At 32.4% G+C, this 24,644-nt stretch overlaps 1 protein-coding gene across 2 annotated transcripts in view; it reads left to right on the top strand.

Annotated features, from left to right (window-relative positions):
* Mmrn1 (multimerin 1) overlaps positions 1-8,099 on the top strand; it is a 57,135-nt gene extending 49,036 nt beyond the window's left edge. Inside the window, exons 7-8 of one of the 2 annotated variants that reach the window (XM_047566684.1) lie at positions 5,833-5,985; positions 7,215-8,099. In XM_047566684.1, coding sequence (XP_047422640.1) covers positions 5,833-5,985; positions 7,215-7,636 — 575 coding nt within the window. In that variant the 3' untranslated portion in view covers positions 7,637-8,099. The remainder of the gene's footprint in view (positions 1-5,832; positions 5,986-7,214) is intronic. The other variant, XM_047566683.1, reaches the window with a different exon arrangement.
* Positions 8,100-24,644: the final 16,545 nt, after the last annotated feature.

Here is a 24,644-nt window from a genome sequence, read left to right as displayed (position 1 = left end):
ATTAGGGTCTAGAAAGCAAAGGCCAGAACAAATAAAGATTGATGAAATAGTCCAAGACAATGGAAAAGGAATTCTAGACATTCTCAAAGCAGGGAAATGCATATTGAAAGATTTGTTTTGCTAAGTGCCCAAGATAATAGAATGCTGAGTTGGTAGAACTATTCAACTTTTCTTCATCAAAGAAATTAAATGGACTGGTTAGGGTTTAAAAGTTTATTGAAACCCAAGGAAGGAGGGAAGTTGTGAAGAGTTTTCTTGAGATAATTCCGTGTCTCTAAAAAATATCAATGATGCAGCCTCAAACTCCGATTTTGAGAAGCTGTAAGGAAGGGATAAGTTGGGTGAGAATGTGGTCATCTATTTATCTTTTGGTAATTTGTTTATTCATCTTTTAAAAGTCTTTAAAACTTTCTATATATCATGCATTGTGATAATCAGTAGTGATTCAGTTCAAGAAGTAGATCTAAACCCTGACTTCACAAAAGCTCACGCTGTAGTTGGATAAAGAACACATGAGTAAAAACAGTTGAGTATCACAATAAGTTCAATGAGAGAACTTACTCAGAGCATCATGCAATAATTGAGAGGATTAAAGTAATTAACTCTACCAGCAGGGATGAGGGAAGGTGTCAGAAGTGATGCTTTATTGGAGAGCAATTTTTGTTATTAACTCAAGAATGAATAGCTTATTAAATATTAATCTGAACAGGTATCAATAAAGACATCTAACCACTTTTACCTATTTTAACAATAAAGTAGAAAATGAGTGAGAAGATGCATAAAATCTATATAATCTCTAACTAGTTGTTAACAAATTGCAGACAACTTCAATTGGCAAATCACTGCCAACCAAGTTTATCTGTCTGTTATAAGGTGATATACTTGACAGTGATCCATGAAACATTTTTATCAATGATTTGAATGAACATATGCAACCTAAAATTGGAGATGATACAAAGGCTGGGAGGAATGGTTAAAACATTTCTTTCAAAATAAAACAATGAGTGATCTGAGCACAGAGATGGCAACTCAAGTATAAGATTACATTTAATTGTATCAGTAATAATTGTAATTGTGTGTTTAAATGAATGATGTAAACATGGAACTTTGGAACCCTTCAGTAACATCAGAGTGTAGACCTATTATGATAAATATACAGATGCAAAAATCATGAGCACCTAATGCATAGTTTGCATTGACAGGTGTAAAGTCATTTCAGCAAAGTAACCAGCAATTATTGCCAAAGCCTGCACTGCTTCAACTTTGTTGGCATAATAAGTCCAGTACAAAATGCCATGGGCATTACATGACTAAAATGCAGATTATTTTGGCTGGAACTTATAGACCAGAGATAACATAAAATAGCAAGAAAGGCAAAGAAAGCAACTTAAAACAGTAGTAGAAGCAGGTGCAAACAGGTGAATTAGGCATACTGGACAGATGATCAGTGGGTACCTTGAAAGTTGTGCTAGAAGGCAAACTGTGTGCTCTCAAGCACTTTGGGATATGATAGAAATAGGAGAAAATGTAGGCCCTCAGACTGAAGTGGACCCTCTTCCAGATGAATCACTCTATTAAAAGGTCAGAATAAAAGGTAAATTAACAGTCTCTGAAATGCTAAAAGAACAAGAACAAGGCAAGACATCATTCCAGGAGGTAATGTAACACAAGGAAGATAAAAATAGAATACGCATCCTGGAAATGAAACAGAAGTCAAAAGCATTTGTCCTGAGTTTGATAACATTTTTGGCAAAATGAAGCAGCTATTTTTGTAATTGATTTTGCATAGTCCCCCAAACATCTCTCTTCCTGAAGATAAATGTTAGGAGACACGTCCTTAGAGTGAAGAAGAATTTCAGCTTCTCCAAAAAGAAATTGAAGAGTTACAGGAAAGGTATAAGACTGAATTCTGTGTTAAGCAGACCCTTCTTGCAGAATTAGAACAAAAAATTATTCAAGTAAAATTGGAACAGACTTCGACTTTGTTTGATGAACTTGAAAATGGTGCGGCTCTCTACCAAGAGATCATGGAACTAGTGATTTTAGGGAGAGTTTGGTGTCCCTGGTCCAGAACCCTAGGAAACTCCAGAACATTAGAGACAATGTGGAAAAGCAAAGGACTGAAAATATCTTAATTGCTCAGTTGTAAAAACAAAGAACCAGTAAAAAAGTCGGTTTTCTTTGTTCACCCTTTCTTGTGTTCCACATCTTTTTTGGTCCACTCTTCTCAAGTAGCTGTACTACCTTGAACTAGTCTTTGAAGCATGTGTTCATTAGAGTCCTTTAATAAGGAAGGAGGGGATTCTTGATTCAATAATGGCTCATTTGGGGACATGATTGAAGAAGTAAAACTACAGCCAAAAATATTTATAAATTTGTACCTTGATTATCAATCCTTTGTACTCCTGAAACTTTTGGCTTATTCTTTCGATGATACCAAGTGAGAAAAGGGTTAAACCGGTGGCTTCTTTATTAACCAACCATTATATTATGGAATAGCCAACATAGAATGCTGTTCATGCCCAATAAATTTCCTTTGTGTGAAGATGTTTATAACTTGAAAGAAGAAAAAAATCTTTGATCTTTGGTAAAGAAGAAATTTGTTTTCATTTCTAAAATAAATCTTTTTCATAAGTAAGGCCCTGGTAATGTTAAGCAGTTTAGTACCTTGGGGTCCTGCAGAAGATAACCTTGGACAAAAAAAGATTCAGATCCCACTGGAATAGAAAATGAAGCTTGGGGCATACCCAATAATGAAATTTGTATTTATTGACTCAGGTTTTATACCAATATTTTTTCATAATAAAGTTAGTTTTGGAATCTGCCTTGTAACTAAATTTAATTAGCTTATTTATTCACACTGAGGGTACGAAGCATCAAATGTTTAGTACCCTCAGATCACCCAAGGGAAGGAGAGAAATGTTAATGATTAATTTTAATGTGTTGTTGCTCTTCACTTCTTTCTAAAGAAAAGAATTTAGAGTTTTTCCTTTATAGAAGAAGTTACTTAGAGTATTAATATTTGCAACTAAATATTCATAGATTTAGAAAACGTGTGCTTATTATCAAGTAGACTTATTTCTTATCCTGTACATTTAATATATATGTTCTTAAAAAAAAAAAAGCATTTGTCCTGAAGAATCAGAGTAGAGCCAATAGCCATGCAAAGCAATGCATTGTTTCTAGTTTCTTGAATTCTCCCCAGAACAGATTTGATCTCTGATTCATGGGCAGGCTGTGTCTACAGGGGAGAGTGACTTTTTCTCATCTGGGAAAATGAGAATTATAGAGTCAATCAAATTGCATAACTACTTTAGTGTTCCTCTAATACCATTGCACAATTGATCCCTTCCCAGTGAAACACATAACTGAGCACTCTTCTGTGAATCAATCTTGGTACGAGATTCAGAGAACGTAACAATAAATGGAGCAGTTTTTGCTATGAAGAATTCACATTTCTACAGGTTATAGAGAATCACTGATTTTTTGAAAACCAGCAAGTAATGGACCAAGTTCTAGAATGATAGCTAAGAGCAAATCAGAGTGTTTCATGACCTAGTCACATGGGGAAGAAATGACATTCAAAAAATGTAGGCCCATTTGAAACATTTGTTAAAATGTACTATATACCATAGATTTATACAAATCATAATATATTGCCTATATATTTTTTTTTTTTTTACATTTTTACCATGGACTGGAACTACAACCCAGTGTCCCATGGATGCTAAGCAAGCACTCTGTTTCCTAGATACATCCCCAGACATTTATAATTTATTTTGAGACAGCAACTCACTAAGTTACCCAGGCTGGGCTCAAGTTTGTGATCTTCCTGCCTCAACTTTCCCAGTAGTTGGGATTACAAGTATACACTGTCACGCCCAGTTTATGCATTTTTTTGGGGGGGGAGTGGGGTACTGGGGATTGAACCTGGTGCTTTACATAGAGTTACATCCCCAGCCTTCTTATCTTTTATTTTGAGACAGGGTGTCACTAAGTTGCTTAGGGCCCCACTAAATTGCTGATACTGGCCTCAAACTTGGCATCTTCCTGTCTCAGCCTCCTGAGTCACTGGGATTAAAGGTGTGCACAACCACGGCCAGCTACACTTTTCTGGATGAGGGAAGTAGTTTATAGACTATTGCAGAGAATACATCAAGATAATTCAAAATAGTTTCTAGTTACATGAGTATTTTTTTTTTTGCAAAAAAATGTTTAATATAGGAATATAGTTTGAACACATTTTATAAGAATATCTTATATGCACATATGAAATTAAATGTATACAAAATGTTTATAGATCTCACTTCATGTAAAAAAAAAAAAAATAGAGAAAATAACCCCAAATTTAAAAATCAGCAAGAATCACATAATTTGAAATGAGTGAATTGTAAACTTATTTACATTGTTGCCACAAGGTGGTGCCATAGTGCAACTATGGCAAATAGGGTAATGATTCTTCCAGCATTCTCCCTGCAATTACTTAATTATATATCATGTATTTTTCTTATAATCATATTTGTAATTTGAAACTTTATAGGTAAATTAAATTATTCTATGTACAATACACAAACTAATTTGCTGATGCTGGTAAACCAAATGTGTTGGGGATCTACCTCATTCTTTAACTGCTATATAATATTTCTTAGTGGGCATATATTACAATTTGTTTAATGAGTGCTGAATTACTGCTTATTTAGGTGTCTTTATATTTTTCACTAATGCAAATGATTCCATGAAGACTATGTTTGAAAAATTATCTTTATGTACATAGACAAGTATTTCTGAAGTGTACATATTCTGCTAGGAGAAATTTCTGACTCAAAGTCAATATGGTCACATTGTTCTATTAAAAGGTCAAATCATTTAAGCACAAACCAATATTGTTTAAAAAGGTTTATTTTCTCCTATTATCTACCTGCATATTTTTTCTTTTAAAATATTACCACCTGACTTAAAATATTATCATGATAAAATTTGCTATTACTTGATTAGTAGCAAATTGAATTTGTTTTAAAACTTTTGATGATATTTTGCAGTTTTTGTTCAGTGATTTATCTACTCAGACCATTTGCCCATTTTTCATTTTAATTTTTAGGGCACCGTGTTCTTTTTCATTTGGATTCAGCCGAGCTTGTCATATGTTATAGATATCAGTCATTAGATTATGTCTGTTAAAAATATGTTAATTTGTCCCTTATCATTGAACTTTTATTTTGGCAACTTTCATTAAAAATTAGTTTTTATTCTTTGGTAATAAAATGTGAGAATTTTCTCTTACAGCATCTGGTTTTTGTTGTTTTGTTTTGAAAGAGTTTTCTAGAATTTTAAAGCCCTATAAAGATATTCTCCCTTATTTGATTGTAATTCAATCAAAAGGTTTTTGTTTTCACAAAAGTTTAGTATTTATACACATGTAGAATTTGCATTTTTATCGATATCCAATTATTTTAATATTAGGTATTGAGTAGATATTTTTCTTCTTCAGTGATTTGAATGATTATCTTTATCACATACCAGTTTTAAATATAAATGATTCTGTGTCTAGATAATTGTTTTCTCTGTTACAGTTGACCAAAATCTTAACACTTTCATACAAATAAATTCAGCAGATAACAGAATTATTCCTATTTCACAAAAAGGAGGAGAGAGATCAGAGCTAAGGGATTTGCATGGAGTCTCATTATTACCTTGGCAGGAGACCTGGGTCTAGATAGGAACCTGGTTTTTAATTTGCATATTCAGTGTTTTGCCTTTTCTTTTGCTAACTATAATTTGAGATGAACAAGAAAATAGGTCACTTTATCCTCTCTTATCATGATTCTTTTTCAGTCACAGAGGAGAATTCAGGCTGTAGCAGATTTCCGTGCCAGAATGGGGGCACGTGTATAAGTGGGAGAACGAGCTTTACCTGTGCCTGCCGGTACCCTTTCACTGGTGACAACTGCACTATCAAGCTCGTGCAAGAAAATGCTTTAGCTCCAGGTAAGACTCTGCATCCTTAGATTTGCTCAATGTCAGATACAGAAACATATTCTGAAAATATTTGCAAATGGATATTTAAGTCTGCCTATTCTGGATCCACATGAGGATTACTTTTTTTTTCTTTCTTTCCTTTTTTTTAACTTCAGAAACTTATTGAACAATGTACCTGATTTACAAGTAGAAATGTCTTTATGTCAGGAAAATTTATATTTGCAGGCACTTGTTGACTTTTTTATATTGGTATTCTAGAGGCATTGTATTGAAAGTCCTACCCTCATCACTTTTTATCTCTTAAGTGTATTAAGAGAAAATGCAGATGTACATATCTGACAGGTATAAACTCTTCTCAAGCAAGTTGTTAAAGAAACACCTTTGAGTCGTGTCAGATATGGTCATTTAAATGAAGCTTTAAACATGTGCTTGGCAGTATGTTTTCCATGAGGGTTGAGCTAACTGCCACTTTGGATGACATGGAGTTTATCAGAACATGCTCGAATGCATGGAATAAAACAACATGCCTTTTTTTCTTCATGTCATTTTATAAGTACTGGTTGCTTTACATTTACTTTAATAATACACTTCTGATTTTATACGAGAAAATATGTGCAGCATTTAAACTATATTATCTTTAATGACAGCCAAGAAAAAAAATTCAAATAGGGCTTTATTTAAATATGCTGCATACTAAAGAGTAAATTTTTTAGTCTATTTTTAAATCAGCCTTTGTAAGTACATTTGGCATTAATTACACAGAAAATTTCTTTTGTCTATTTCCCTATGGTGAATATGACTTCATTTAGTTTCTGTTTTAGCCTCTAGAAACAGTTTGACAAGGTGCTGGAAAAATTGTTTCTACATCATGTCAGCTTCAATTCTTGCAAGGGGCTTTAAAACACTCTGGCATACCACAATAATCATAGAGTGCTTTGAATTCCTTTTTCTCTGGGGAGATCAAAGAAATATGCAAATTAATCTTTGAGGCATTTCTATGAGCAAGATACCAAATGTTATTTTCATCTATCCTAATCTAAATGGAGAAACTGAGGCTGTAAAAAACCAAGTGATTTAGGGTAAATCAGTCAAGAGGCAGACATTTAGGCTCATAACCATCGTTAAATTTTCTTATTCTACTCCTTTTTGTAACTAAGATAAAATGATAAAGATGTGAGGAAAAACAAAACAAAATACAAACATGAAAATTAACTCTTGCCATTTTTTTCCTTTAACAGATTTTTCCAAAGGATCTTATAGATATGCACCAATGGTGGCCTTCTTTGCATCTCATACATATGGAATGACTACACCTGGCCCTATCCTATTTAATGATCTGCATGTCAATTATGGAGCTTCATATAACCCAAGAACTGGAAGATTCAGAATTCCGTATCTTGGAGTGTATGTTTTCAAATATACCATTGAGTCATTTAGTGCTCATATCTCTGGATTTTTAGTGGTTGATGGAGTAGATAAGCTTGCATTTGAGTCTGAAAATATTAACAGTGAAATACACTGTGATAGAGTTGTGACTGGGGATGCCTTATTAGAATTAAATTTGGGGCAGGAAGTGTGGTTGCGACTTGTAAAAGGAACAATTCCAGCCAGGTTTCCCCCAGTTACCACATTTAGTGGTTACTTGTTATATCGTACGTAAACTAGTAAGAAAGACAGATTATCAACTTCACTGAGAAACAGCAAGTGATTTCATTATCTTTGCCTGAACATCTATCTGATCTTTCAGGGATTTTCTACACTAAATGAAAACCAACTTTCTTTCTAAACTGAGTAAAGCTATCTGTTTATTTCACAAAATTATCTCAGTATCATTTGTATAGTCTGTATACAGAGGAGTTCTTGCTCCTGAAGAAACTTAGTGGCACAGAGAAGAGCATTTGTTAGCACGACTATTCCTATCTCATGTACTTCATTTTAAGTCATTTCAATGTATTGTACAATGATAATCATACAATATTGGTAGTCATGGGTACACTTAGTTTTTGTTACATTCTGTGAATATAAATATATAACAAACATTTCCTGGTTTAACAAACTCAAATAAATTACTAGAAGGCCAAAAAGTGCTTTTTGTAATTTTTACTTTTTATTGTTTACTATTGCAGTGACTTATTTAATGTATTAAAATGTTCATTCATACTCAATTTAGAATAGTTAAAAGTATGAAATATGTTTAACTATTGTTCCCTTTCTGTAATTAATGGATAAAATAATAATTGATACATAAGGGATATTTTCACCTATTTCTAAGGATACATAAGTCGATTATATCTGCCTCCATCATATAACATCAATAATGAGAAAAAAATATAATCTGTTTATAATAAGTATTTCTATTGCAATACATGCAAATCCACATCTATTCTTATAAAGGGTAAGTAATACCCATAGAATACTATGGATTATGGGATGCTCACTATTCCCTGGTTGTCTTCTAAATAATTTATATATCTTGTCTCATTGATTTCTCACAATAACTCATATAAGATGGTATTACCATTATTTTAATGGTATAAAAAAATTAAGATAGAGTGAGGTTAAGGAATGGACCAAGCCCACAGCCTACCCACTGAAGCAGCACTTGAACTGAGCCCTTACTTTTCCCATTGCCTCTGACATTTGTCCCAAAATTTACTTAATAACCCCTTATCAATGAACATTTAGGATATCTACAATTGTTATTACAACAAGTTGTTCTAGAAAAACCTTGTGAACACCTAGTAAACATTCTTAAAAATATGTGCCTTTCATATTTATTAAATGATTTCTGAAGAATACATTTTCTTGAGTAATAATAAAAATAATAATGAAAAACAATTGTCATGGCAAGCATTTTTCATGAATTAATTTATTTGTGCTCACTATAGCCCTGTGAATTATGCATCATTGTGAAATATTTTGCATGTTATTATCCTCTTTATGGCCATGAGAAACAGGCACATAAAAGCAAATAATTTTTTTCAACATTACAGGAAATGATGGAGAATTTCAAGAACAAAGGATTAACAATTTATTATTTTGATAGATAACTACCAAGTTACCCTAAAAATATTTCTCCCAATCTGTGGTCTTACAAATATAAAAAAAGTATTCTTTATGCCCCACACATCCAAAACTCACAACTTTTCAATATTTGCAGTCTTTATATAAAAGCAGTTATCTCCATATAACAAAAACTAGAATCTTTTTAAAATTTTGCTAAAACTGGAATGAATACCTCAATACAAAGACTTGTATGCAAATATTCATAGTAACTATTTGCTATAGCCAAAAACTTGGAATTGCCTACATGTCCAACAACAGACAAATAGTGAAACAAGCTTTCATATATCCATGCAATAGAGCATTATCAAATAATAAAAAAATGAACACACTGCAACATCAATGAATTTTAGCCTAATTATGCAGAAGCTTATAAACTGCAGTCTAACAAATCCTAGCCAATCCTTCAAGTAGAATATTGTCCATCAGAATGTCCCATGTTGAGACAGAATAACTGCCCCAGCCTCGTTCAGTGTTAGACTCAGGCTTTCAGGGAAGAGTGTGAGCTAGTAACTGAAAACTGAAGGCTGGGTGAGCATTTCTACCCTGTTATATGTCAGTATGCCATTTTTCAAAAACATTTGAAAATTTACAGTACCTTCTTCAATTGCTGCCTAAAAATTTACCATTTAATGTTTTTCATTTTATTTCTTCAGGTAGCATAGGTTAAATACATTTTTTTAAATTTCTAAACATAATGGAATGTAAACCATTTGATGATATTCATCAATGCCATGCCCAATTTAATTTATTGATTTTATAATAAGATAATTAACATTTAGCATTAAATGGTGCTTTGATGTTTGAGATTTTAATTATTAACATTATTCTTTATTTTTATGTTTCTGTAAAATAGATAATTAGATATCAAATGCCACCAATAGCCAAGAGGCATTATAGCAGCTTTGAAGTTGCTGTGAACTTGTTTGGTATATTTAAATACCTAACCAACATCATGTCAGACAATTGAATAATGCATTTCTAATTGTTCAGGTCAAATTTATTCATGGAGAAGCAATACAGTAGTAGAATTTTTCTGAATTTCGTCTATGGAGGCAACCCTCTATCTTCAACATTGCTTTGTAGATTCAATTTCAGAGGTTTTCTTTTTCACCAGACCTTCCTGCCCAGAGTTCCCAAAGTATATCAAGACCATAACTATTGATGACAATCTCTTATCCATTCATCAATTATTAAAAATAATAAATCATACATACAATATGATATAAAAATAAATATCAAGTAAGTCAGTGTAAACAAATGCTGAAATTGAAATACATTATTCAGTCATAATGAAATACATTATTCAGTCATAATACTGCTTACTGCAACCAACATCATGGGATGTTCTGCAAGAATGGGAAATTTATCTCTAAAACCATCCATCTCTTTTTTCTTGATCAAACTTTTTTACTTTTTTTTATTCCATCCAAGAGTTGAGACTTCATATTTGAAAATAATTGTGCATAAATTTTTTTCTTATACTATTTCACAGGAAAAACTCATTTTGGAAGAATGCACTAATATTATTTAGGCATTAAAAATGATTCAATAAATCATGCTGACTTTTTGTTTAGTTGCCTATTTATCCCACTTAGGATTTTTTAGTTATTTTTATCTCTCAAAATATGAATTCTTAACTCAAATTAATCTTTAATTTGCCTATGATCAGGTAAATTATATATAAACTTATAAAATATATATACTATTTAAATATATATAAATATAAATAACATGTAAATTGTAAGTTAAGTTATAGTTACAAATGTATCATTTATAAATATATAATTTATATAGAAATACATCATTTACAATTACAGTTACATGTATAAATCATTATTTGTTGTCATTTACATAAATACATTTTATATAATATTTGTCAATGTAAATATATCATCAATTATCATTTAAAAACTATAAACATGCCAGTGCTTATGATAAATATAAAATTAATCATTTTATATAAAATATGATTTTATATATGAAGCATATTTATGTTTACACATATATTATATATACATATAACTAGTCATTTATATTTTATGTCATTTGTTTATGTCATATATGCATTCAGTTGAATGATATATAAAACATATTTACATATATACAAAACATAAGGTTTTTATTATGCACCTGTCAACCAAGTTTGAAGAAAATGGGTCAACAACTTCGTACCTTTTTAAAAATCAGCTGTGGTCTATTACTGTCACCTTTTCACATTGAATAGTAGGGAGTCATAGTCCTTGTCTTCATTAAAGGCAGCTTTAAATGTAGAAAAATTTTCATCATTAATCAAAATTATTTACATAGTGTCTATTATTTCAGGGTACATGTGGGACACATTAAAGCAGAATACAGGCCTGCCCTTGCTAGTGTTCACAGTATGGTTGGGTTGCTCTCCTTTCAGACGGCAGACACATTTACTGCCGGTGGCTGCAGACACAGGCTCTCGTCAATAAGCTGGGGAGTGTTATTAAGCACCTTCCCTTGAGTGCTTTTTCCACAGCTCAATGAGAATTCTCAATGAGCTCTACTACGTGTGTTTAGAGAAAACAACAACTGAACAGTATTATTTCTCTGCTCTGACATCCTAATTAAACAATTCAAAACTCTGGGAAAAGTACATATTTTGGAGTTTTTATTTCTTTTATTCATGAATTGCTGCATGAGTTGTCAAAGCCCAAATTTTAATGAAACCACTTTCCAGACAGCAAGTATTTTAGTCAGCTTGGCTGCCATAACAAACAGTCATTGACTAGGAGGCTTAAACAGCCATTTTTCCCAGTGCAGGAAGCTTGATTCAAGAATAAGATTTGGATGTGGTGAGGTGTTCCTTCCTGGCTTGTAGAAGCCCTTTCACAGTGTTTTCACATGGAGAGGGATGGGATGTGAAGAACTCTGGTACCTTACTCTTCTTATAAGGGGATCCATGCCATTACTGGGGCCCCATACTCATGGTCTCATATAACCTACTTACTTCCTAAGGCCTCACCTCTAAATATCATCACTTTGGGAGTTAAAGCTTCAACATAAGAATTTTTGAGGAAGCATGAATATGGCTATGTATTCCATAGTACCAAGTAATGAATGTGACAGTATTTATAATGGTGCTTGTAAAACCTTATTTTCAGAGCTTTAAAATATCAGTCTATAATACAACCAGGTTGCAAGGTAGTTTCCTATTAGTTAGATTCAAATAAATTCTTACATCAAGCCCACTAAAGATAACACTGAGAATGCAATATGCTGTAATTATACATGCAATAAAGGTGTTTTTTCAATGTATTATTACAATTCAAATACATATTTGGATTTCATTTTTTAAAATTCAAATCAGCTGAGTGTGGTGGCACACTCCTGTAATCCCAGTGGCTTGGGGGGTTGAGGCAGGAGGATGGCGAGTTCAAAGCCATCATCAGCAAAATCAAGGCACTAAGCAACTGTCTAAATAAAATAAAAAATGGAGTTGGGGATGTGGCTCAGTAGATGAGTGCCCCTGAGTTCAATCCTTGGTACCCTCCAAAAATAAATAACTAAAATTCAAATCAGTTCTTATATCAATTCCACTGATCAGGGAGGGGGGAATCTCAATTTTGCTCATCTTAGCTACTTGTGTAGAATTTGACTTATACCAAGGTACAGATGATTGCAAATATTTTTTAATTTCCTTTTTTGTAATTTATTTCCTCTATTAATCTTTGCAGTCACCATCACCATGATCAAAACATTTAATTGTGCATAATGTGTATACAAAGAATCACTTGTATATTTCTTCATCTGTAGAAATCTGTGCATAGTGAAAATAAATTGCCAGGAAACATATGTAGGAAAAAAATCCTAGCCATTTCAAAAAAAAGATGCAAGGTGAATAGTTCTGTAATTTATGATAACAAAAAATATTAAATTTACATAAAGGCATTTATCTGCTATTCATGCATCAAATATATATGTCAAGAATATGTACTGTCCTTATCTTGATTTCTTAGATATATTCCCATGCACTAAATTTCATGGTTTGTCACAGAGTCATCTTGCTTTTAACAAAGAATATCCTAAAAAGATGCCTTCCACATCCTCCAATTCCCAACTGTCCCAATTCTCTATCTCTCCATTGTAGATATTCTATTTAATGAACATGTTTATAACTCTTTATTCCTGCTGAGAAGGCAGCTAAATAGTGTAGAAATTATTCTGTAGACGAAATTCAAAGACTCTCCAGAGATTGCATGTCTTTTTAATGTGACTTTCATTGCCCTTTCTGAATCTTGTCATTAAATCCTTTGAATCATTAATCTATTTCATAAACTCTAATTCTAATTCCTTTAAATGGTCAGCACACTGATAGATCATCAGTGAGATTTCCCTTATCTCAGAGCTCTGTATTAAAAGCAAACTGAGAATTCTAAACCATGCAATGAAGGGAAACAATAAAGGTCATCACTGCATTTCTGTACATGTGTGGCTTTTCTCTTCCCATATGGTACACTTGAAGTAGAACATCTGTTTGAGAGGGGAAATAATCATCCTCATCAGCAACAACACACCTGTCTGTATACCTTAAAGGCATTCTCGAGCATCACAAAAGACACTATCCTTGTAAATTTAATAAATATATTGTAGATACCACTGGATCAATACTGATATCAAAAATTGGATTCCAAAGTCTATCTAAAGTATAAGTAGACTAAAATATCTTCAGAGCAACTCAGAAATCCATGAGGCCATGTCAATAAAATTTCCTCTCATTAAGGTTCTTGGCACTTCATATCAGGGAAAATCCTTGAGATGAGTAAATGCATAAAACATACTGAAAATGTGGAGAGAATTAAATATTCATGAATAAAATTTTAGACATTTATAAGTAAATGTTTAGAAATTTATAAAACTTAAAAAAATTTCTAGTGATATTCATTTTACTCACTCTAATGAAGATACACATTTCAATTTGCAATCATAAACCCAAAACTATTCCTAATTTTTAAAATCTGGAATGTAAATATGATGTCTATGTTTGATTGATGTTATCTTCAATTGAATAAAGATTTTTAAGCCTGTGATGATAACATCCAATTTTCTTAAAATATTCTAACTTCTAACAAACAACAACTACATAATGTAGCTGTATCTTTAACATGCAGATGTAGTCCTGCCAACAAGATATTTCTTCTTCAGATCAATAAATTAATTTTCTTAGCAAATTATCCTGGGATAAAACTGTGGTTAATAGGACCAAATAGGATCAATGGTTAATAGAATTAGGGATGATTACCACTTTCAACATAAATAATTGTACAGAATTTGATTTTACCAATCTCTTTTTGAAATATGTGTCAGAGATCAGAGTTATTGGTCTTCAGTTTAAAAGTTAAAACAACATTTTTTCTCTATACTTGTAAAATGAAAAACAATACAAACCTCAGGAAGAAAACCCCTTGTTTTTCCTATTGCTTTTCCTATTCTGGTGACTATCTGGAAAAAGATGTATGGTAGAGGCAAGAGGAAGAAGGGGAAAAAAGAGGTAGGAGAAGAAAGAGGAGAACACAAATAAAAAGGAAGAGGACAAAGAGTGTGGGGAAGACAAAAAGAACAGGGAAGACAATGAGAGAAAAATGAAGGAAAGTAAGGAAGAGAAAAGGAACTATAGCAAAATAGGTCTGTGTTGAGTGATAAGAGTATGGTCACAGTATGAAATAGTGGAAATCACAGGCAATGTAAGACACTGGCACAATATCCTTAACCCCAGATGATTAAAAAAACAAAAAACAAAAAACAAAAAACAAAAACAAAAACCCTATCAGAGGAAATCTTAATAGGAAATCATAATAGTCTATTCACTCCAGCTGCCATTTTGAAAACTTTTAAGTTTGTCTTTAAAAAGTTTTAAGATATACATTTTTTCTTTGGACCTCGTGAAATTGCTTTTCTCTGAGTAACTTAATTTAAGCATCACAAACTAGGAAGAAAAAGAACAAAAATTACTGCCTTAGTTTAAAATATTCTTTGGGGTCAAATGTTTTCAAACCCTTTTATTTTTTGAAACTTGGAAATTCGTCTAACAAGATGAGAAGTCACCATCCCTCTAAAGTCTTTTAAAGAAATCCTAGGTGATTTTTCCTAGTGTATAATTTCCTAGTGTATAATGTTCAACTCTGCACATTAAAACAAAAGGCACGAATGGGTGAAGTGGGTATATTTTTAATAAATAGAGCTCAAGCTCCAGTTCAGAAATTACAAAATTTCTACACTGGCATTGCTACTGAATAATAGGAAGTTAGTAAGTGTATTTAAATCTTTTCTGTGTTTTCTAAGCATTTAAAGTAAAGAAAATTGGAATATGAATTTTTAAAGATGTTTAGAGTAGTGGCTTTAAAACAAATCTACATTGAATTCCATGTGCCTTGAATACAAAGTATGTTGTATAAATATTGATCAGAAATTAGCCTGCAACAATATGTACTTCTCTCTCTTCCCCAAACCAAAAGCTCTTAAAGGATAAGAGAAAACAATTTTTCACCTACAGAAAAATTTCATTCAACATCACTTTTGGAAAAAGGTGAGAATTCTCATAAGCAAATGTACAAGTAAGGAAATAAAGGTGTGGTGGGGTTTGGAAGAGGAGACTCATAAAATCTCAGAACAGCTATCAGGAGCAGTTTTTTATTTTTCCTTCCTGTGATATTTCATAATATCATATAGACCAGGTTACAATGACAACATTTCATAATAAATAGAAACATATTCCAGAAGATATTATATTTTATTTCCCACTTGGACAACAATGGAAAAGGGAAAAAAGAAAGAAAGAAAGAAAGAAAGAAAGAAAGAAAGAAAGAAAGAAAGAAAGAAAGAAAGAAAGAAAGAATGAAAGGGTGGGTCTGTTTCTTTTTGCCCATTTTATATCTTATCTTGACCTCTATTTGCACCAGCCTTGGGTTTCTAGACAACTCCTGGCAGTTCCTGTTACAGGGCACAACTTAAGAACAGACTGACCACCACTGAGAAGTCCAAACTTGAGAGTCTTTATTAAGCCAGCCAGCTGACTATCCCACACAATGCCCCCAAAAATGACTATTGGGAAAGCATCCCTGACTCTAGGGTTGTAGGGGTTCTTATACCGAAAATCACATCAATCATAAGTGTCTGTTGCTATGATTCGAAATTACAAACTAACATCATGAGATCATCAACAGAGGGGGAAGTGGGTCAAAATGACCCTTACCTAGGTACAAACTAAAGAATGGTTACTAACATCCACACAATCACCGTTCACATGGTACATAGTTTAGGAGCAATAGGAATCAAAAGAGAGCAATTTTTCATTACATAAGAATTGTCATTTTGTATTGCTAAACATGTCACAGTAAGCAACCGATGATGGGCACAGAGGTGGGGTGCTCCTATAGGAGAAGCTAAGCAATTGTTGATGGGTACAGAGGTTGGATGTTCCCATGGGAGAAGTTTATTTCCTGCATAACATGGAGTCTCAGAGCAAAATGGAGTCTGTTTAGTCATTTCCCTTATAGTCTGGTCTAAAACATTCTCACAGAGCCAAATCTGTCAGCCCATCACAGTCCCCAGGAACTGTTCAAACTGTTATCATTCACCCAGCAACCAGGAGGACTCTAGATCCAGACAAATGGCCTTTGTGGGACCTGAGAATTGGGCCAGCACTTACTTGCCCCTCCAGGGTTCCACTGACTTGGACTCCTTTCCCCCCATGTCCTCTCCGTTGCTCTGGAGGCAAACTCCAGTGCAGGAAATTACATTTCTCTTACCCCCAGCTTGACTCCACATGTTCTGTGAAAGTCAGTCTGTGGAAGTCCTTTTGCAAAAGCAAAGACAAGCTTTGGTCTTTATATTTACATGATCTTGTCCCTCCTTTTCCTTCTTTCTTTTCTCTTTCCTTGTGTTCCATCTGATCCCTCCTTCTCATTTCCCTCCTCCTCCTCCTTTTTCTCTTCTCTTCTTCTTCCTGCTTCCTTCTAACTGCCCATTTTTCTCTATTAGTTTCCATTGTTTGTATATAGTAGACCTAAATTGTATGTTCTTTCTAAAAGTATTACAGAAAATGTCCTGTTCTATGGGATTCTGTAACTATTTAAACAGATTAAATTTAACTGCTATCTGGATACTATATTTCAAAGACAAAAAAAAACTTAACACCATTATTTATAAAAGTGGTTTTACAATGAATTTCAGTTTAAGGAAAGATGATATTTTATTTATTTAGGCAAAATATTTGTCATGTGCAAAGAAACATAAAATGACAAAGAAATAATATACAAGTAAATAAAATTACTTACAATCAGGGTTAAAGGAATCTATGGGGTAAATTAAAAACTATACAAAAAGAAAATGCCTTGGTTGAAAAATTTCCTTCCTAAGAAGCAGAAGCCTTTTGAATATATAGAGCTCACATTATTATAAATCAGTACATTTCAGTGAATGAAGATTAAGCATGATGAATGCTAGATTGTCTCAGATGAAATCACGTGTGCTGACAGAACATCTGTTACAGCCTCCCTTCTTGTTATTTTATTGCAAATTTACAACCTATTGCAATTAAAATAACATGATTAAGATTATAGACATTTTGAATAAAGGATAATTTATAGACCTCTCTAAATAATCAACCTATTTTGCAATGACAGAATTTTTTAAAATAAGATTTCTAAACCCCTATATATTTTTTTTTTCATTACAAAGAAACACTAATATTTAGTATTTACATTCAGACATATCTACTACAGAAAATAAGACATAATCAGTTACTCAATAGCTGCAATACTGGTTATATTTATTATTGGTGTTTCACAGCAACTTAACATTGGTTTTTCTTGTTCATATTTACAAGATCAGCAAATACAGGAATGTATTTAGTTTATTTTTTACCCAATGCTTGACTTGTAAAACAAATGTACAAACAAAGTGTTCTTAAGGACATATGTTTGGGTTGTGTACAAAAAAAATACATGTTACCTGAGAAAGTAACTAAAATTACTTCAAACACAAAGATGCCATAAGGAATTGTGTAATTTATTTATACAGTACATATGTGGAAATTATAAGAGTAATACTAAATGTTTATTAAAATATTATTATATAAATGGAGTTTCCTTATTTCTTCTGTCTCTGTCTACTCATTGTAACAATTAAGTCTATAGAAATGTATCAACTCCAAATAGAAGGCTTTAGGCATCTTCTGTAAAGTATAACTTGACTATTTGCATGTTGTTCAAAGTTCTGATTCCAATGTTTATTTACTTTAAGTTGAAATTTTCTTATCAAAACTAATCACAGATTTGGATGCTAAGATAATCAAGTTTTTCCTCACTAACAAAACCTGAAGTTGGTTGTCTCTTGGTCAAATCCAAAAGTCATACTGTTTGATGTGAAAGGCAGACTGGCCAGGAAAGGGTAGGAATCATGTAGACAGAGATTAACTGAGTTCAAACTCTATCTTCCACCATCTGACCTTTAACTTCTCTGTGTCTCATTTTCTTTATTTATAATGGATATAAAATAGTTTCTTAGTAAGATTCTTCTGTAGTTAGAACACGATGATGCATATAAAACATTTAGCACAATGACCAGTAATTAGCAAATACTCAAAAATGATTGGCTGGCACTATTATTATGCTAGGAAAAAAAAAAAAAAAAAAGGTGGGGGTGGGGGACTTTGAAAGGTAAAGGAGAATGCCCAGGAAAAGAAAGGAGGCAATTAGCAAATTCTAAAGATTGCTTACAGTTGGATTTGAGTTTAAGCACAGAAAAGAAAAAACAATAAGATGGACAAAACTGGAAAAGCAGGACACCACATAAAAATGTATGAATTAAGAGACACCATGCCACCAGCAAAAACTTGGTCAGGCATTATCAGACAAATTGAAATACTGAAAAAATAAATAAATAAAAAAGATAGTCTTTACATTCAATTACATACTTCTGAAATGAAAGGTGTCTTTAGCCTGAGGTAATACAAGCTAAGACTAAGCTGGAACAGGAGATGAGGATATAGGAATAAGAAAATTCAGTAGCAAATTACCTGTTGAACTTCAGATTCTATATTAATTCTTCCTTTTCTTTATTTAATAGTGACAGAATTTCAGCAGGAGCATAAAAGAGGCTTAAAAAGACTATAAAAATTATTTTCAAGATGAAAAAGGATTTCTCCCACTAGTAAAAAATATTAATCCTTTTTCACCTGCTTATTTTCTTAATAGAATTAGTTTTTATTATAATAATCATAGATTTTTTTTACCTAGTAAATTAACCATATATGTTAATATGATAGGTCACATAGAACATGTAAGATTTCAGAGTTATCATAAGCAGTTCTAAGGCATCAAGATTACTTAAAATTAGGAAATAATTTTATATCAATGCAAATAGTTTGTTTGGTTCAATAATAGTAAAATGCTTCACTAAAATTTCTTTATTGATCTCTTTAATATAAGAATTTTCAAATATTTCATCAAAAATGTTCTTCTCTTTCTCTACTATATGGGAAAAAACACTAAAAAGAAGAACAGAACCAATTAATTAAAAGGTTTTATTTAAGAGGTAGATCACATAATGGTTACAATCTAAATTGCCTAGTTCAACATCTGGCTCTGCCCCTTAAATACTATGTGACCTGTGGTTAGTTATTTAATTTCTCTGAGTTCCAGTTTCATCTTCTATAGAATTAATAATAATAATAGTAATTCTATTTACCTCCTAGGGTTGGTACAGGGATTCAATTAATAGGCAGACATCATTTAGTATACAACTGGCACATAATCTGTACACTTGGAAGTATTTACTATTCATATTTCTGAAATGCTTAGTTTGTTCATAGTTGTATATTTCAATGCATTATCTCACAAAATATTTTTCCCTAAACTATAAGAGATTTTGCTAGAAATATTGATTGAGATGCTTAAAAAAATCACACTTATAACAAAAGAATCTCTTGAGTAAGCCAATGTAGATAGTAAAATGAATTTTTCACTCACAATTCCTATTCATCTGTCTCTGTTACCCTTCTGAACCTTTCTTTTTTCATACATGATTAAGAACCTACTCTACAGTATAGTAAAGTCACAGATTTCAGATTTAATCCACATGAATCCTTGCATGTTTGATTTACTTATGTATCACTCAAGAAGAAGTTCAGGTATGTCTTATTAGCTATTTTATAGAGTGGTTAAATCCACTTTAAAGAAAGATTCTGAGTAAAAGAATATTGATAAAAGAGTAAGCATATTAAACCAACCCAGTCACCCACTGATAATGAATAGGGGAAGTAAGGAGGAAATAGAACTGGGTTAAAACTGATTCAGAGGTGTTATGGATTAATGACTTGGAAACAAAAAGGGAAAAGCAAGATGAGAATTGACAAAACATTAACAATAGCCACTGTGTCTTTTGTCATATATACAAATACATATATGCATATACATCAGAAAAGTTCAAGTACAAAAACAAAAACTTGGAGAAAACAGTTTTACACTCTGGATTCTTGTATATTTCTGCAGTTCAAAGGTGTCATTAACTTCTAGTAAAACAGTTTGTGTGTAGGGATAAAGTACTTAAAATGAGAACACAATAAAAGGAAGATATATGAAATTATGTTGGGAATTCAGATTCCCATTTAACAGTATAGTATCATATAAATCAACTAGATATTCTGTTCCATTTAGAATTGAAAGTGTCAACATGAGCTATAACATGAATGTTTATAGATTTAAAATACTAAAAATATTATTTAAAAATCAGAATGGTAATATTTTTATGACTTTCATGTATCTGTCTACTTTATTATGACAAAGTGTTATAGAAAAAATTAAACTTAACATACAATGAAAGATGTATCAAGTTAGTTAAATGTAGCAGAATCAGTCTTAGGACACAAATGCAAATGTTAAATCCACTTTCTTCCTTCTGTTACTGGTTCCCTCCAAGCTAAACCTAGCTTCCAACTCACTGTCCTTTACAGGGTGTACAACACACTGGGAAGGGTCACTGGATCACATCTCACAACACCATCCCCCATATTCTCTCCTCTTCTACATGCTTCCTCTTGGAGAGGAGTTCCTATAAGCTGAAGAATTTCTAGGCACCTCAGGAATAAAAAATGACTTGAGTTAACTTGGTCTAGTCATTTGACTCATCATGAGTGAAGATAAAATACAAAGAGCAAATGAACATTCAGAAATGGTCAATGCTTTTGAATTATTTAAAAAATCCATGTGCATATTGTGGTAAGCTATCCCAGATCTTAAACCACTCAAGAGCTATGCAACTGATTCTCTAGAGAAAAAGCAAAGAAATCATCAGTACATCATTGTTTTTATATTGAAGAGACCATACTTGCTTCATACAAAAACAAATTTCTTAAAGTTCTTATGTTGTTTTCTAAGTTATAAAATTAATTACATAATTCAATAATACTAAAATATTGATAAGCTGAAGGCAAATACTCCATAGCTATCCCATTGTATTTCATAGACTTTGATCTTCCAGAAACCCCGGATGCCATCAGATATTTAAAAAGCACCCAGTATTTCACTCACAGCAGGTTTCTTTTCTCTAGGATGAAACAAATTAGTAATTGTGTTCAAAACTTAGATAATGTGCAAATGATTCAGTTATGTAACACTAGAAATGGAAATGGAAGAGTACTTGGCAAGGGCTAGGGAGCAGTCTGGGGCTTATCCTGTCCCTTGATATTATATTGGACAGGGAGGTTATTACATGATGATGAGAAACCTATTCTATTTTGAGGCACATAGATTGTTTCAAACATGAGCCAAAATTTATTTCTGTATTATTTTCCTGTTAGTTTATTTCTGCCTTGTAGTGATACATAGAAGATAATTTCTGTGTTCTTGCAGCAGCTTGTCAATGCTTTTTTTAGAGTGTCACAACCAGAAGGAAATGCTGAATTGCTCCAAAGAACAATTCAAAAGTCACATGGGAGGATGCTCAGAAGCTTACGTCTAAGGGAATCACCAGGGGCTCTTGATGAGAGATTACCAATGTTCACCTCTCTACACTTTCTATTTCTCAGGAAGTTCCAATCTAGGGTCATGTGAGATTGGACTACAGGCTTCCTTCCCCACTATGTTAGCAACTGAGATCTAAAATGAGTCTAAACTATTTTCACATTAGATAAAGCATTCTAAAATAAAAATGAGTTACCAAACTTAACAGTAAAACTCAGCAACTGCAGTATAAAACTCATTTATGCAATTATAATTAATATACAATAATACAAATTTATTGTTGGCAGCTGAATTGTGTTTCTTCCCCAATTCAGATTTGAAATCCTAATCCCCAGTATCTCAGAATGTGCCTGTATTTAGATATGAGAACTTTAAAGAAATGAGTGAGTTAAAATGGGATCGGTAAGATGAACCCCAGTCTGGTCTGACTGATGTCCTTATAATGAGGGGCATGAACACCCATGTAATGGTGCACTGAGAATGTGGCCATCCATAGGCCTATGAGGCAGGAGCAGAGAAAATTACACCCGTTCACACCTTGATCTCGGATGTTCTGCCTCCAGAATTGCAAGAAAATTTATTTTTGCTTTTAAGCCACCTATCTGATGTTTTGTATGGCACTTCTACCAACATCTATGTGAATAGCATACATATTTATGTTTAAAATAATGTGATAACATCGTATCTTATCTATCTATATAGGACATTTCCAGACAAGGTGAATTTTCTTGAAAAAAAATGATGCAGTTTATTAATATCCCCATGCAAATTTCAATGATTTTTGTCTATATTGGAAAACATTAAATTTTGAATTTAAAAAATCACATAGAAAGATCTTTTCTCATGGAGAACTTAACAAAGAATCTGATACCACTTTCCTACCAAGCAATTTGCCTTCTCTGGGGAAGAGCATTTTAAATAGTGTGCAGCACACTTATATAATTGCCTCTAACCTAACAACCTTAATGAGGAACTTCTATCTGTGTTTTGATCTTCCCACAGCATCATGGCTGCATCTTTCAGAGTAGGGTACCAATCATTTGCTCTTGTGTACTGTTAACAATGTGCTGTCAACATCCGCATTGTTAGACCTGCCTATTGTGTTTGATATATTTGATCATGGGTTCTCACATTCTTATAAAGCATATGTCATTGCCTTAAATAGGTTCTATTCTTTGCCTATGCAGTATATATGTTACCTTATTGTTAATATTGCCGAGCATTTTCCCATTTGCAATTAAGATCCATGGAAATTAATTCCTAAATAAGGGTTTTGGAATTCTTGAATCAAGGTTATAATTTTTCCTTCTAAGATCATCATTCTAAAGCACAGTTTCCATTGACTTTGTTATGTTGATGATATATGAGTTTATTTTTCATCTCTCAAAAAGCAATTTAAAAATTGATTAAGTGCCTGAAGTGTCATTTGTAAAGTAAAATTGTGAGCATCCATCCATCATTTGAATGGTGCTTTATAATTCTTGCTCTCATATGATTTGTATTTATTTCACAGCTATGGGGATGTTTTGATTCACATATTTAGTGATAGCAGGAAATTCACAGAATCTTCAGGTTGAAACGATTTGGGACCTTTTTTCTTTTAAATGTTTGAAAAGCATAGAAAAGTAACATCTGAGAATAACATCATATTAAGGCATATTATAAGTAATAATAAAGTAAGAGACTACCAGGTAGGCATTATTAACCTAATTTTGCAGAGGAATTTACTGAAAGATTCATAAAGGTTAGATTATCCACTAGTCAGAAATAGATACCAAAAGAATGTGAACCATATTTGATGCTGAAACCCACTCTTAATGTACTGCACATATAACACATAACTCTCAATAAGTTAATTATACATAAATTCTAAGATTCTTTATTTTCAAGCTGATGTTACTCAATAAACCAAATGTTTTAAAATAGTCGTTTATGTAGACACTTGACAAAAAGTTAGCCAAATTAGCATGAACACTTAAAAGGGTGCACAATATTGGGAAATGCAAACCAGAAATACAATGACATAAGCAAACATCACAAAACTGCTAAAAAATAAATGACAGAAAATAACAAATATGGTAAAACATTAGAGGAATGGAATTAAGAATTTTTCTGAAAGTAGAAGTGAGATTCAAAACATGGCATTTGTTAAAGCTTATTCTTCAAAGTGTTGGGGGGCTGAGTACAGCAACATTTGGAAGAGATTTCTCAACAGGGATTCATTCACATATGATAGCTTCAAACAGTATTAGGTATGTCCCAATTATTGGCAAGATATGCTAATATCTATCTTTCTCTGTGATAGTGTAAAGTAACTGTGGAATAATCAACTTGAATTTGAATGTTTTCTTCTTTATTTTATGATTTTTCACGTAAGACTGATAGGACACTTGGAAAAGTTTGAAATGAATTGACCACAGCAATTTCACCATACTAAAATCTACCCTGGTGTGATCTGATTTCCTAAGACAGTATTTTTACCATATTTTTTTCCCATTTGGCTTAGAAACCTTTACATGTGGGGTATTTTTTTAAAAAATGGAAAAGTGTGTGTTATCTGGTCATAGAAGTGGTTTGGTAAGAATGTAAACCCTGCTAGCTTCTCCTGTTCCCTGA

Source organism: Sciurus carolinensis, chromosome 10, assembly GCF_902686445.1.
Source record: "Sciurus carolinensis chromosome 10, mSciCar1.2, whole genome shotgun sequence".
Lineage (NCBI taxonomy): Eukaryota > Metazoa > Chordata > Mammalia > Rodentia > Sciuridae > Sciurus > Sciurus carolinensis.
The sequence above is the reverse complement of the archived record's forward strand: the minus strand, read 5'-3'. Positions and strand labels throughout refer to the sequence as shown.